This window comes from Lagopus muta, chromosome W, assembly GCF_023343835.1.
Source record: "Lagopus muta isolate bLagMut1 chromosome W, bLagMut1 primary, whole genome shotgun sequence".
Lineage (NCBI taxonomy): Eukaryota > Metazoa > Chordata > Aves > Galliformes > Phasianidae > Lagopus > Lagopus muta.
This window is the reverse complement of record NC_064471.1, coordinates 3,563,618-3,579,537: the sequence shown is the minus strand read 5'-3', so window position 1 is coordinate 3,579,537 and position 15,920 is coordinate 3,563,618. Positions and strand designations below refer to the sequence as shown.

General features: G+C 45.6%; 4 protein-coding genes across 11 annotated transcripts in view; 3 read left to right on the top strand and 1 right to left on the bottom strand.

Annotated features, from left to right (window-relative positions):
• Positions 1–15,920, bottom strand: part of LOC125686399 (ubiquitin-associated protein 2-like) — a 165,572-nt gene that overhangs the window by 53,256 nt on the left and 96,396 nt on the right. For 6 of the 7 annotated variants that reach the window (XM_048930328.1, XM_048930327.1, XM_048930331.1 and 3 more), the window contains exons 9-10: positions 6,822–6,874; positions 5,386–5,453 (exon numbers count right to left, since the gene is read on the bottom strand). In XM_048930328.1, the coding sequence (XP_048786285.1) occupies positions 5,386–5,453; positions 6,822–6,874 (121 nt within the window). Of the gene's footprint in view, positions 1–5,385; positions 5,454–6,821; positions 6,875–8,127; positions 9,022–15,920 lie in introns of those variants that run through there. The other variant, XM_048930334.1, reaches the window with a different exon arrangement.
• The window catches only part of LOC125686444 (uncharacterized), a 182,414-nt gene that overhangs the window by 79,457 nt on the left and 87,037 nt on the right, over positions 1–15,920 (top strand). The window lies entirely within an intron of this gene.
• The window catches only part of LOC125686402 (uncharacterized), a 218,178-nt gene that overhangs the window by 124,662 nt on the left and 77,596 nt on the right, over positions 1–15,920 (top strand). The gene's annotated exons all lie outside the window — the stretch shown is intronic.
• Positions 1–15,920, top strand: part of LOC125686423 (uncharacterized) — a 125,169-nt gene that overhangs the window by 34,967 nt on the left and 74,282 nt on the right. The window contains exon 2 of one of the 2 annotated variants that reach the window (XM_048930390.1): positions 9,630–11,923. The exons of the other annotated variant lie outside the window; for it this stretch is intronic. Coding sequence (XP_048786347.1) covers positions 9,630–9,640 — 11 coding nt within the window. The 3' untranslated portion in view covers positions 9,641–11,923. Of the gene's footprint in view, positions 1–9,629; positions 11,924–15,920 lie in introns of those variants that run through there. 2 annotated transcript variants of the gene reach the window in all.

The window sequence follows — 15,920 nt, the reverse complement described above, 5'->3', positions numbered from 1 at the left end:
ACACATCCTAACGACTTCCCTGTATTCATTTTGAGTGGCCTGTCCCTCTTTCCACAGGCGGTAGATTCTCTTTTTCTCCCGGAGCCTCAGGAATAGCTCCCTATTCATCCCCGCCGGTCTTCTTCCCCGCCGGCTCACTTTGCAGCTCAGGGGGACTGCCTGCTCCTGCGCCCTTAAGACTTCCTTCTTGAAGAGCAACCAGCTCTCTTGGACCCCTTTGCTCGCTAAGACTGAATGCCAGGGGACTCCCCCTATTAGTCCCCTGAACAATTCAAAGTCCGCCCTCCTGAAGTCCAAGGTAGCAGTATTACTATTCCCCCTCCAGGCTCCACCATGAATCACGAAGTCTATCATTTCATGATCACTCTGTCCAAGACAGCCTCCAACCTCCACATCTCCCACCAAACCTTCCCTGTTTGTGAACAGCAGGTCTAGTGGGGCAGTTCCTCTCGTGGGCTCTCTGACCAGCTGTATCAGGAAGTTGTCCTCTACGCATTCCAGAAACCTCCTAGACTGCTTCCTCGGTGCTGTGCTGTACTCCCAGCATACGTCAGGGAAGTTAAAGTCCCCCATGAGGACAAGGGCAGGCGACTGTGCAGCTTGTGCCAGCTGCTTATAGAATACCTCGTCTGTTTCTTCATCTTGATTTGGGGGTCTATAACAGACGCCCACCAGGGTGCCTGTCTTGTCAGCCCTTCCTCTGATCTTTACCCATAGGGATTCAACGTTATCGTCCCCAGTCATAATCTCAGTAGCGTAAAAGCATTCCCTAACGTAGAGAGCTACACCGCCACCCCGCCTTCCTTGCCTATCTTTCCTGAAGAGTTTATAGCCATCCATTGCAGCGCTCCAATCGTGGGAGCAATCCCACCACGTTTCCGTTATGGCAACTAGGTCATAGTTTGCCTGCTGCACAATGGCTTCCAACTCTTCTTGTTTGTTGCCCATGCTGCGTGCATTAGTGTAGACGCACCTCAGCTGAGCCCCTCGCCTCTCACCTAATCCCATTACCACTTCCCCAGGCTGCTCCCTAGCAGGCCTGGCTTTATCCCCCTCCCCCTTCCTATCTAGTTTAAAGCCCTCTCTACAAGTCCCGCCAGCTCCTGGGCAAGTATCCATCTCCCTTTTGGAGACAAGCAATTCCCATCATCAGACCTCAGGCCAGATGCCAAGTAGACCACCCCATGATCAAAGAATCCAAAATTTTTACGCTTGCACCAGCCTCTCAGCCATGCATTTATAAGATGGCTTTTCCTGGTCATCTCAGCGTTCATCCCTGCCACCAAGGGAATACTGGCAAACACTACTTGTATGCCCGCTCCATCAACTAACTTCCCCAGTCTCCTAAAATCATTTTTTATAATCCTCAGGCTTCTAACAGGGATCTCATCACTGCCGGCCTGAACTATCAATAGAGGGTAATAATCAGAGGGGCGGATAAGGCTGGGGAGTTTTCTAGAAATATCCCTGACCCGGGCCGCAGGAAGGCAGCACACCTCCCTACGGGTAGGGTCAGGCCGACATATTGGACCCTCTGTTCCTCTCAGAAGAGAGTCACCTACAACTACCACTCTCCTTTCTTTCTTGGAGGAGGCAGTCTTTAAACGCGGAGCTGACCGCCTCACCTTAGGCAAGCTTGGCAGCAGTGCTCCCACATTATCATCAGTCACCACTCCCTCTGGTTTCAGGGTTTCATACCTATTACAGAGAGGGATCAGGGGAACCGAGATAGGTAGAGAACTTGGGGGTTGCCTGCGACGCTGGGATGAGACCAGCTGCCATTCCTCATCTTCTCTCAAGCTGTCTCTCCCTGTTTGACTACAATGAGAGAGAGGGTCCATTGTTCCCTCCGTCTGGGTAGTGCAATCTCTGCGCCTTTCTCGCAGAGAGTCACTCCACCAGTCAATCTCTCGCTCGCACTCTCTGATGGTCCGCAGTCTACCTACCTCCTCCCTAAGCTCCACCACCAGGTTGAGCAGCTCATCCAGCTGCTCACACCGCACACAAGTGGCATCCTTCCCATCCTCCCCCGGCAGCAGCAGGCTGAGGCACTCCCGGCAGCCAGAGACCTGAACCGCCACATTATTAAGCAGACCCTCTGTCTGGGTTGCCACAGTCTTTGCATGGGAAGCACGTTTCCTGGTGAGGACCATGACTGAAGGGGTGGTGTCAGGGCCTGTAAACAGGAGAGCCAGTCACCTGAGAAAAAGACAAGAGCACTCACCCTTGCTGACACAAGACACAGCCTTTGCTCCCTACTGCTGCCTTAATGAATGGGCAATGAAGTGCTAGTGGCCCTCACACACTGACTACCTCCACCCTAGGTAGTCAGAGCACCTTTCCACACCTTCTGGCTTGTGTTATGTGGGCAGGAACCGGTTCCCACCCTCCCTGGTCTCTTTTTATCCACACAACAAATGGGTCAAGGTCAAGCTCCAGAGATAAAGAGCAGGCAGTGTCAGCACTACCCCCGCCAAGTCAAGATCCTGCCCACAAGCTGCTAGATCCCCACTAGCAGCGTGGCACCACTGCTAGCTTCAAACTAGCCCTAAAAAGAGCTTTTTTTGGTCAGTCTTTTACTTGAGATCCTTTCAATCAACTTGAAATAAAAAAAAATGAGAGAGAGAGTGTCCAAAACTGAAGTCTTTAATGCTGTAGGTGAGATAGCTAAGGAGTACACAGAGCAAAGAGGGGAAAAAGAGAGAGTCTCATGACTCCCAGTCAATTTTATCTTTCCCCCAAATGGAAAATGGAAATGGAACAAATAAGTCTTCTGGGAGTTGTAGTTCATTCTTCTCTTCTGAGACCAGGACACCAGAACTATCAACAGTCCATGGAACTGCAGTATTAACTCTTTAACTCTCAGTGCACTGCATGATGTAATGATGTAGAATACCAATAACAAACCACAAAACCATGAAAGAAAGCAATGTGGCAGGCCGCCAGCAATCCCAAAGACTCCTCCAACGTACTGAGGATAACTTTCTGGTCCAGGTATTACACAAACTGATCAGAGGAGAAGCAATTCTGGACCTGGTGCTCACAAACAGAGAGGAGGGCTCATTAAAGAAGTTAAGACTGGAGGCACTATGGGTTGTAGTGACCATGCCCAGGTAGAGTTTGTGATCTTGAGGAGGATGGGCCTGGCAAAAAGCAAAGTCAGGACCCTGAACTTCAGGAGAGTAAACTTCAGGCTATTTAAGGGATTACTGGCCGAGATCCCCTGGAAAGCTGTCCTTAGAGATAAAGGAGTGGAGCAAAGCTGGCTACTCTTAGAGATGCCTTTTTGAGAGCACGAGAGCACTCTGTCCCCCAGTATAGGAAAACAAGCAGAGGAGGCAGGAAACCAGCTTGGCTCGGCAAAGACCTGCTGCTCAAACTGAGAGATAAGAAGAACATGTACAGGCAGTAGAAACAAGGATGTGTCACCCAGGAAATATACAGTGATGCTGTCTGGACATGTAGAGATGGGATCTAGGAAAGCCAAGGCACACATAGAACTGCATGTGGTAAGGGATGTAAAAAACAAGAGATTCTATAGACACGCTGGTCAGAAGAGACAGGCTAAAGAGAGTGTACCCCCTCTGATAACTGAAAAATAATTGGCTACAACAGATATGGGGAAGGCTGAGGTACTCAATGAGTTCTTTGTCTCAGTTTTCACTGGCAGCCAAGATTCCCTTCTCTTCCATCCCTGAACCTCTAGGTGGGAACTGGGTGAGCAAAATCCCCTCCACTGTAAGAGCAGAGCAAGTCCAAGACCATCTCATGAGGCTAAATGTGTATAAGCATATGGGGACAGATGACATGCATCCCAGGGTTCTGAGGGAACTGGCTGATGTGGTTGCCAAGCTGTTCTCCATCATATTTGAAAAGTTGTGGTTGTCAGGCAAAGTCCACAGTAGCCAAAAAAAGGGAAACAACATTCATTTTTAAGAAAGGGAGAAAGGAAGACCCCAGGGAACTAAAGGCCAGTGTGCCTCATGTCTGTGCCTGGGAAGATCATGGAACAGATCCTCCTGGATGACATGTTAAGGCACTTTAACATCCGAAACAGCCAGCATGGCTTTACCAAGGAAAGGTCATGCCTGACCAATCTGGTGGCCTTCTATCATGGAGTGATGGCATCAGCGGACAAAGGAAGGGCAACCAATCTCATCTAGTTGGACTTCTGCAAAGCCTTTGACATGGTCTTGTACCACATCCTTTTCTCTAAATTGGAGAGATATGGGTTTGAAGGGTAGACTATTCAGTGGATAAGGAATTGGTTGGAAGGCCAAAGCTAAAGGGTTGTGATAAATCCAGGTGGAGGCTGGTGATGAGTGGCATCCTCCAGGAGTCTGTCTTGGGACCAATGTTCTTTTACATCTTTTATCAATTATATAGATGTTAAGATAGAGTGCACCCTCAGCAATTTTGTGAATGACACCGAGCTGAGTGGTGCAGTTGATAAAACAGAAATAAGGCATGCCATCCAAAGGGACCTTGACAAACTCAAAAGTTGGGCTCATGCAAACCTAATGAGGTTCAACAAAGCCATGTGGCAAGGTGCTGAACTTGGGTTGAGGTAATCCTAGATATGCATATAGACTGGGTGAAGAACTCCTTGAGATAGCCCTGCCAAGAAGGACTAAGCGGTTCTGGTAGATGAAAGATTTAACATGAGCCAGCAGTATGCACTTGCAGCCTGGAAGACCAACAGTATTCTGGGCTGCATCAAGAGATGAGGGCCAGGGGTGATCCCTTCTCTACTCTGCCCTTGTGAAGCCCCATCTGGAGTACTGTGTCCAGATCTGGGGTCTCCAACACAGGAAAGATGTGGAGCTGTTGGAGAGGGTCCAGAGGAGAGCAACAGAGACGATCAGGGCACTGGAGTACCTCCCCTACGAAGACAGGCTGAGGGAGCTGGGCTTGTTCAGCATGGAGAAAAGAAGGCTGCAGGGTGACCTCATGGCAGCCTTTCAGTATTAAAAAGGAGATTATAAACAGGAGAGGAATCAACTTTTTTACATGAGTAGATGGTGATAGAACAAGGATGAATGGTTTTAAACTAAAAGAGGGGAAATTTAGACGTCGGGGGAAGTTTTTGACTGAGAGTAGTGAGGTGCTGAAACAGGCTGCCTAGAGAGGTTGCAGATGATCTGTAATCTGTTGTAGTTTCCATGGAAATAAACAGGAGGCAGTACTTTCAGAGCAACCTACATAGGTAACACAGGAACACATAGAAATAACTATTTGCAAGAAAGGATTCTGCACTTTTGAAATTAGTTTGACCAGGGCTGTCCTCATGTTTTATCCATCTAACATTTGCTTTGAAGCATGTGCAACCTAACATTGCTTTACCAGAAGCCTTTTAAGATATAGAGAAAACATGTAAGAGCTTACCTTTGCTTAGGAATCACATGATTCTCAGTTGGAACAGAGGAAGCAGTGAAGACTTTTGTTTTAGAAAGCTGAAAAAGATTTTGAAAGTATTTTAATCACATACTTCACATTTTTGCACCATCTGAAGAAACTCCATCTTGGTCATGTACTTCCAGACAGAAGTTTGAGCAGGGAATGGCTTGTGAGCAGCCCTGAGGAAAAGGATTTGGGGGTGTCAGTTGATGAAAGACTCAACAAGAGCCAGCAATGTGTGTTTGCAGCCCAGGAGACCAACTGTACCCTGGGCTGCATCAAGAGAAGTGTGACCAGCATGTCGAGGGAGGTGATTCTGCCCATCTGCTCTGCTCTCCTGAGGCCACCTGGAGTATTGAGCCCCCAGCACAAGAAGCACATGGAGCTGTTGGAGCAGGTCCAGAGAAGGGCCACAAAGATGATCAAAGGCTGGAGCACCTCCCCTATAAGGACAGGCTGAGAGAAAAGTGGATGTTGGTGGTATGGCAGTAGAGGCTGAAGCTTCCTGCCAATATTCCATTACACACTGTTGCCATGCAACAGATGGCAGCAGAGAGGCAGACTGACAGAATGGTGACTGACATGGAGGTACTTATGAAGCAAAGGTGTGTCAGTGAATTCCTCCATTCAGAAAAAATGACATCTATTGACATTCATTAACAATTGCTGAAAGTTTATGAAGACCAAATGATCGATTTGAGCACAGTGAAGCCAAGGGTTCGTTTCAGCAACAACATCATCATAGCAGCTCTGAAACAGTGGGTCACCTCGACTGGTGCAGATTTTTACAAGCATGGCATGCAGGCTCTTGTTCATCACTTGTGAAAATGCATAGCTAATGGTGGTGACTATATTGAAAAATAAGTTTTTTGTAGCTGAGAATTTGCTCTATCAAATAGTAATATTGTGCTCTTTGTATCTGTTGTAGTTTCCATGAAAATAAATAGGAAGCATTACTTTCAGAGTAACCAATGTAATTATGAACATTTAAAGCAAAAAGCATCAGTGATGAGTCTATATAACTGTTCAAGTGATTAAGCTTACTGTCAAATCTAAAGTCTTGTGATAATATGGCTTTAAATTCCTATACAGCATTAGACAGAAATATGCAGACAACACTCATGGCCTTTAAGCAGTATAGAACTATAACTCATACTTAATTTGGGATAAAACTTAAAACTTTATTATCCATATAAAGGCCATCCAGCAAAATAAAAATATTTCTTGATTCAATTTTACTTAAAACTAAGCTCATTTAAATGTATACTCTTTAATAAATTAGAATTACAGTAAGAAACATAGTAAGAAATATCACTGCATACATACAGGAAAGAATTAATTAGAACATTTATTTTTTTAAAACAATGCAAAGACTCTGAAAAAGGTAAATAATGAATGCTGTCTATCTAAAAAGGTACACTTACATCTTCATTCCAGTCTTCTGCTGTCCATTCTTCTACTGAATTTTTCCATGCTCCTATTGCAATTTGGGGAAGGAAAATATGCAGTTACTAGGTAATAAGCACAATATCATACTTAAATCCTTTTGCATTTTAAGCAATCCTGGTTTTATTAGTAGTAAAACATAGTGAGGAGATGGTGGTTGGAAACATGGGAAGCCCTAGAAAATAGTTTTGCAGATTTAAAATTTTGGGAAATTTCTTCTTCCTTTAGTTTATGATTTCAGGAATTGCTTAGCCAGACAGCTTGAACAAACATATCTGCAAGAGTGATTAACATTAAATGCTGGTAAGAACTTCCTCCTACACCTGTCTTCGGTGACAGAGAGAGGTTATTCAGCCCCTCCATAGGCTCTCCCACTTCCATACAACCAGAACACATACTCAAACATCCATAATCTTACTCTCAGCATTCTCAAATTCAGCACCAAAGTTATGTCTCAGGTAGCTTCTTTCCAACCTGTTAACCCTCCCCTCAGGCGTTGTGACCCAAATCTCCTTACAGGAGGATTTTATCTTAAATTTATAATTCATATAGTGGCAGCAGAAGGGTCAATGAGCTTCTGCTACAACTGTAAAACATTTCTTCCCATCGGTTTTGGCAGAACTTGTTTGACAAACAGTGGAGCACAGCACCCAGTCCACAGCACATGGCAAAGTGCAGTACAACATAAAACTGCAGGAAATGACCCTATAGTTTTAAAAGCCTGATCATTTCCCTAGGAAACAGGAGACCCAGAGATGCAAAAGCAATGGTCATACTTAAGGCCTTGCACACTAGCATAAGCATAAGGAAGGGGAACCCAGCAACAGCCTGAGCTTCTATTTCAACTGCAGTCAAAAGCCAACAAAGCACTGGCAGAAAAGTTACTGTAACCTTTGAACCATTAACTATTGCCTTTGATCAAGCCCAATAGGAAAAGAACTACTACCATCTTAATCACATCCTTCTGTTTAAATGGGAATCCTTCAGGATAAATCCTTACAGAAAAAAGAGCCCTCTGAAGACAGCATTAAATCACATTTATATTAAACCACTAAATTAGTGCAGTCTTTGGTACACTTTGACCAAGTGGCACCCACCAGGCCAGGGCAGAGCAGGCACAGGGAGATGCACACAGGACGAGAAAGGAGGGATTTTTTAGAAACATAGAATCATACAATCCTTAGAGTTGGAAGGGACTTTTAAAGGCCATCGAGTCCAACTCCCCTGCAATGCACAGGGACACCACAGCTCCATCAGGTTGCTCAGAGCCCTGTCCAGCCTCACCTTCTGTCATGGTTTTGTGATTTTGGGTTCTCGGTATTCCACATCATAACATCACGTAGTGCACTGGGAGTTAAACTATTAATGCTCCATTTCCGGGCACCTGTCTGGAAGAGAAGAACTACATACTCCAGGGGGCTTTGAGTTCAGAGTGGAGATAGAACTCCTGGCAAGGTCACCTGATGCGCTCTTCTTCGTCTCCCTGCTGCTCAACCGGACTGCACATCTCACCTCAGCGTTGTGGTGCGGCCTACCCACCTTTCGGACAATCTCTCATTATATTTGATTTATTAGTTTCAGTTCTAATTATTCTGCATTACAGTGTGTTATCTTGCATTCCAATATCAAATTTAGTAAATTAGTTTGTTTCTCCTCAAATCGTTGCTGCTGTTTTTAATCATTTTGGGGTCCCGTTTCCCTTTACTGGAGGCGCGGATTTTGTGAAATCCCTCCACCCTGCTAGTGTCATGGTTTTGTGCTTTTTGGTTTTCAGTATTCCACATCATAACATCATGTAGTGCACTGGGAGTTAAAGTGTTAATGCTTCAATTCCAGGTACCCATCCCAGTACATTACAGAAGTCATGGAATCTGGCCCTTCTGGGTGGGGGGGTGGTCTCTTTTTCCTTCCTTGAGCCCAGCTCCCATCTCCCTATCCCTTTTCCTATTCAGCTATTGATAGAGGAATTAGTCGATGTTCGGATGAGGCTGCCACCCTCTGGGAACGAGTGTTAATAGCCGTGAAGGAAAAGTATCCCTTCAAAAATGGCTTGAAGATTGCGATGAAAAAATGGGATACAGTTGAAAAGGGTATCCAGTATTTGAGGGAAATAGGCGTGGTGGAAATGCTGTATGACCCTGACTTTGTTCCTAACCACCCACAACAAAACCGCGACCCTGAAAAGGTGAGGACGACGCCTGAGATATGGCAGAAACTCGTGACAACAGCACCGGACAAATATGCCGCTACACTAACGTCAGCATGTGACAGATACAACGAACAACAGAGAACACCCTTAGTTTATGAATTAATTGTTACGCTCCAAAACTATGAATAGTTGCTGCCCCCAACTCATGCTGCCATTGCCGCTATCTCCCAGATGATGGACCAACTGAATGAAGTGCGAGAACAAGTGTCTCAACTGATTAGTCGTGACAAACCTGTAGCAGTATCAGAGATGCTTGATGAAGATCAGGATAATCAAAAGAGTCTAATGAAGGAGATGAAGGAGATGAAGGAGATGATGCAGTTTATGCGAGCCCACCTAACTAAAGACGATGAACCTTCCTTCTCACGTGCACCATCAAAAATCTCAGCTGTTAGAGGCAAACGCTCTCCGGCTCAAGTAAGGGATAATACACCGCGAATTGTCTTATGGTATTACCTACGTGACCATGGAGAAGACATGAGGAAGTGGCACCGTGAACCTACTGCTGTACTACGAGCTTGGGTGAGAGAATTACAAGGCAGATCAACCACCAGTGCAGTTGCTCCAGTTACCACAGGTAATGAATAGAGGGGCCCTGCCCTCAGTCAGGGGGGGGAAAGGGATAATAGAGTATATTGGACTGTGTGGATTCGATGGCTGCTGTTTTTAATTATTTTGGGGTCCCCTGTTTCCCTTTTCCCAAGGCGTGGATTTTGTGAAATTTGTCCATTGATGCATTGATCATAAAAGGCCACTAGGTTGGTCAAGCAGGATTTGAGTTATTCTCAATGCATTCCAGGAGCCTCCTGGATCACCTACAGCTTGCTGTGCTACTTTTCCAGCAGATGTCCGGGTGGCTCAAGTCCCCCAGCAGGACGAGCACTTGTGATTGCAACGCCTCCTGTAGTTGCAGGTAGGCCTCATCGACAGGCTCCTCTTGATCAGGTGGCCTTTAGTAGACACTGATCACAAGACTCCCTTTGCTGCCTTGGTCTCTAACTTTCACCCACAGGCTTTCGACTAGCTCATGACTACTCTTTAAGTACAGCTCTAAACATTCTATTCCCTTCCTGATGTAGATAGTAACACTTCCTCCTCTCCTTCCTTGCCTGTCCCTTCTGAACAGCTTGTAGCCATCAATAGCCACACTCCAGTCATGGGAATCATCCCACCAGGTTTCAGTGATGTCAACTATATTGTGGTTTTCTAGTAGTGCAGTAGCTTCCAGATCCTCCTGTTTATTTCCCAAGCTGCGTGCATTGATGCATTTGACTGCATGCATTTTACCTGGGAATCCAAAATTATTTGGCAGGTCCTGAACAAGGTAGCATCAAGTCTGTGTTAGCTCTGTGGAGTAATATAAAATTGCCTGAAACATTTCCTCCTCATGCTTTGTTTTGTTTTGTTTTGTTTTTTATACCAAATAGCTCCTAATTAGACAATTCTTTCTTCAAAATATTGAGGCACTTGGAAAATAACTAACGATCATATGAGAACAAGCCAAAAGTATTACAGTACCTCAAATTTCTAGACTAAACCATACATTTTGACATGAATTTTGGAAAGGAGGTGAAGCCCAATGAGTAGCACTCTTTGGAGACAGTTGATTTTCTTTCCCCTCCCCCAGCACAGGGTCACTTCCTCTGGTATTTCTTCTTTAAATAAATTCATCCCCATATTTATTCTGTCTGTATTAATTTCATGTTAGCCAGAGCAAGACCCATATCTGTAGAAGACAAACCTTGTGCTGGTGCCAGAACTCCAACAACAGAGCTCAGTCCATTAAAACAAACAAAGCCTCAACACAGCACACCTAACTCTCACATCATCCCCCTCCCACCTTTGGGATACTGGAGCTGTTTGGAATAATATTTGGGACTTTCTTCTAACATTCCATGCAAATATTTACCTGTTGCTTCTACTGATGACTACACTTCTAAACATTCAACTTCAAATACTGAACACAATCATTCACCATTTTATTAGCTGACCCAGGCCAAGTTCATTACTGTCACTTAACCCTCTACCTTCCAAAGTCAATCCTTACAGTCTCAGGTGTTTTACTGCTCTACATTGCTAACAGCTTCCTGCTATTGACAGGATTCTAAGATTGATCTTGCCATGACTGTGACAATAGCCTTTTTGTCCATAAATGTCATGGTTTTGTAATTTTTGGCTTTTGGTATTCCACATCATAACATCATGTGGGGCACTGGGACTTCAACTGTTAATGCTCAAGTCCTGGGTACCTGCCCAGAAGAGAAGAAGAACTACATTCCCCAGGGGACTTTGTGGTCAGGGAGAGGAGGTTTAACTCCTGGCAAGGTCACCTGATGCTCTTTCTCTCCTGCCCTTCGTCATGGGCGCTGCTCCCATCTCCCTGCGGCTCAACTGCACTGCGCATCTCACCTCAGCCTTGTGCTGAGGCCTATCCACCTATCGGACATTCTCTCTCTCTCTCATTATATTTGATTTATTAGCTTAAATTCTGATTATATTGTATTATAGTGTGTTATCTTGCATTCCGATACTATATTTAGTAAATTAGTTTGTTTCTCCTCAGATCGGTGCCGCTGTTTTAATTATTTTGGGGTCCCCTGTTTCCTTTTTTTCTGGAGGCGTGGATCTGCGGATCCCTCCACTCCGCTCGTCACGGAACCGGGCCAAACCAGCCCTTAAACCGTTGACATTCTTGGTGGAGAATGCAGGCACGGGCTGTTTTTTAGCTTTTTAGAACGAATCTCTCTCTGCTCTTGGAGAGCTGCGTTTGGAAAATTTATCTTTTTCACCGGTGCTCACTGAAAACTTGACCTTGAAAGTCTAGGCGGACTGTCAGTGTTCTGGGATATTTGTAAACTTTGAGCACTGCTATCTTGCTCCTGTAAAGAGAGAAAAAAAAAAAAAATGATTCCACTTTCTCTTTTAAACCTGTTTGCAGAGGGAGCTGCTAATTTCACAGAACTTGGGATTTTTAAACAGGTTCCCAGTTACTCCTTTGAATCCTTTATGCAGTTTTTGAATGCTCAGCTGATGGCTTTGTTAATCTCCCTGAATTCACTGTTCATTATTTCACTCAGTTTTTGTATTTATTGTATTTTGAGGAAGCCTTCCCCAAAACCAGAGAATACTGAATGGCAGGGAGTGTGGAGAGGCTTGGGAGTGATTTTAGAGAGATGGACATCTTCAGTGTTGTGAGAATCCTTCTTTGTTTTTTTGGCTCAAAGCTTGCTTCCTTAGGTATTTTGTTGAGGAGGCAAGTGATGGATGTTGCATGGCAATCAACATCGCTGTGTGGATAATTTTACATCTTTGGAGCTGTTTGCCTTCGGAAGATAGTGCTCAGGACTGTTTACTGGCGGAAGACCTAGCCTGTGACCAAATAACTCCTGTTTGCTATGGGAGGCTGGGGGGTGATACCATTGTATCCTGCAAAGGCAAGATACAAGTTGGTGCCTCCCTGCTTCCTCTTATCTGCTGGCAAGGCCAGAAAGATAAGAACAAAGGAGGTTCCTGCTGAGATCCCAGAGCCAGAAGCTGCCACCGCAAGGAGAACTGACTCAACCACCTTGGGTTTGAGCTGTCACTCAAAGGAGAGCTGACTCAACCACTCTGAAACTATTGAAAAGGGGCCATCATCACCATGGTCATCCTCGTTCGTCGTCGTCGATGTCAACAGAACAACTCTGCCTGACGACCCACCGCTACTGAAGATCAAAGACTGAACTATGAACCACGCTGGATCCATGGAGGTGACTCTCTCCCTCTTGCTGCCTATAAAGACCCCTTACGTCGTCTTTACTATCTTTTCTATCGCCCTCCTTCCCTTCCCCATTACTGTAATTCATAATAGTGTCCGTCCTCTCCTTGCCCATTTCCCTAATTAAGATTTGTAATAAACTGTTCGGACCAACATTTGAACCGTTGCTTCTTAATCTCACGCTGGGTGAGATTATTATTATCTATATGATAATAAAAGAACCTCCTCTCCCTCCTATAAATTGGAGTGAGACAAGTGTCATGGAACTTTACTCCTGAACACCTGAAAGACCCTGAAAGCTTAAGCATTTATTTGAGACAGGAATGTTGCGGCTCAGGCAGATCTGAGGAGGCACAAATGATTTGGGGCCTGGCTAACGCTTATCTGGCCTTATTCAATAGTATCCCAAAAAGGGAGAGAGTTTGTGAAATTGAGAGAGAGTGTCTGAGAGCTGAGAGGGAGAATCTCCAGGCTGAGAAGGAGAGTTTCCAGGAGAAACTCTGAGCCGAGAGGGAGAATCTCCAGGTCCAGAGAGAGAGTCTCCTAGTTGAGAAACAGAGTCTCCAAATCCAAAGAGAGAGTCTCCAAGCCGAAGGGGAGAATCTCCGAGGTGAAAGAAGGAATCTCCAATCTCAACGAGATGCCTTCGAATCCGAACGAGACTCCCTCCAATCCAAACTTGACACCCTCCAGACTGAGCGAGACACCCTCCAATCTGAACTAAATAATCTCATAGACGAACAAGACAGACTCCAAGCAGAGCTAGAGGGTGAGAGCAGCCGAACTGACCAACCTGATCAACCACAGGAGGCACCACAACTGATGTCAGTCGCCCCTGTAAGAGGACGGAAAATGAAACGAATCTCGACTCAGTTAGAACAGAAGAAAGAGGAGGAAAGAGGTCCAGAGGAGTGGCTCCGAGGTCTAAGAGAAGCACCCCTGAGTCCAGGGGAGGGGCCCTCAGTAAGACCACGGTCACCAACGCCTACGAGGGCAACAAGAAGCCCTGACAGAGGAAGAGGTGAGCAAGATATTGTTACCCTTGTTGATCGATCTCTGAAAATGAATGAAATTCGAAGTCTGAGAAAAGACTTCTCACGTCACCCAAATGAGCCTATTGCTACTTGGTTACTTCGATGCTGGGACAATGGGGCCAACAGCATGTGGCTAGATAGTAGAGAAGCTCGCCAACTGGGTGGCATTGCTAGGGACTCAGCCGTTGACAGAGGCATTGGTACATGCCAGAACCAGGCCTTCACTCTCTGGAAGCAGATGTTGTTAGCTGTAAAAGAAAGATACCCCTTCAAAGACGATCTGATGTCTGAGAAAAAGAAATGGACTGATATAGAAAAAGGCATCCGTTATTTGAGAGAATGTGCTGTGGTGGAAATGCTACATAGTCCTGATTTCATTCCTGATGATCCAGACCAAGAGCATGATCCGGAGAGAGTCAGGTGTACACCAAACATGTGGCGTACATTCACAAAGACTGCACCAGAGAGGTACGCCAGTACATTTCCAGCAATGTATGGCAGAGGGGAAAGAAGACCCCTTATAAATGAACTGATTAATAAATTTCAAGACTTTCAGTAACATTTAAGCCCTCTACGAGTTTGTATTTCAGCCATTGCAAAGGTAGCTGAAAAGCTGAGCAGAATGGAGAGCAAGCAAGAAGGTATCATAGACAAACTGTCTACCGTGCCTAATGCTGATGGATCCATGGTGGTAACAGATACATCCAATGGAGATCAGAATTCCCAAGACAGCCTACTGGAGGGGCTGATCAACTTGGTTTCCTCCCAGTCAGTGTCATCCAATGTCTCAGCTATCAAAAGGAGACGTCCTCCTGCTCGAGCAAGTGACAACAGTAAGACCACGTCACGTTTCGCCTTGTGGCATTACCTACATGACCATGGAGAAGATATGAAGGAGTGGCATAAGCAAGCTACTCCTGCACTTCAAGCATGGGTAAAAGAATTACAAGGCAAATCAACCACCAAGGTGAACTTCTCCAAAAAGGTGATTGCTCCAGTTGCTGCAGGCAACGGAGGAAACAATTAGAGGGGCCCTGCCCCCAGCCAGGGGGGGAAAGGGATAATAGAGTATATTGGACTGTGTAGATTAGATGGCCTGGCACATCAGAACCACAGAAATATAAGGCCCTGATGGACACAGGTGCTCAGTGCACCCTTATGCCCTCGAGTCACCAAGGGACAAAATCAGTTTATATTCATGGGGTGACTGGGGGTTCCCAAGAGCTGACTATGTTGGAGGCCAAAATCAGCCTCACTGGTAAAGACTGGAAAAAGCACCCTATTGTGACTGGCCCAGGGGCTCCATGTATACTTGGTATTGATTACCTCAGAAGGGGATATTTTAAGGATCCCAAAGGGTATCGATGGGCCTTTGGAATAGCTGCTGTGGACACAGACAACATTAAGCAGCTGTCTGTTTTGCCTGGCCTATCAGAAGATCCATCTGTTGTGGGGTTGCTGCGAGTAAAAGAGCAACAGGTACCGATTGCTACAAAAACGGTGCACAGGCGGCAGTACCGCACCAACAGGGATTCTTTGCTCCTCATTCAGAAGTTGATTTGTCAGTGAGAGAGTCAGGGAGTGATCAGCAAAACTCACTCACTTTTTAACAGCCCCATATGGCCAGTGTGTAAAGCCAGTGGAGAATGGAGGCTGACGGTGGACTACCATGGCCTGAATGAAGTCACACCCCCATTGAGTGCTGCTGTGCCGGACATGTTAGAACTCCAGTATGAACTGGAGTCAAAAGCAGCCAAATGGTATGCCACCATTGACATTGCTAATGCCTTCTTTTCCATTCCTTTGGCCAAAGAATGTAAGACACAGTTTGCTTTCACATGGAGGGGCGTTCAGTATACCTGGAACCGTTTGCCCCAGGGGTGGAAACACAGCCCAACCATTTGCCATGGGTTGATCCAAGCCGCAGTGGAACAGGGAGGTGCTCCTGAGCACTTACAGTACATTGATGATATCATTGTGTGGGGCAACACAGCAAAGGAAGTTTTTGAGAAAGGAGAGCAAATAATCCAGATCCTTCTGTGTGCTGGTTTTGCTATTAAGCGAAGCAAAGTGAGAG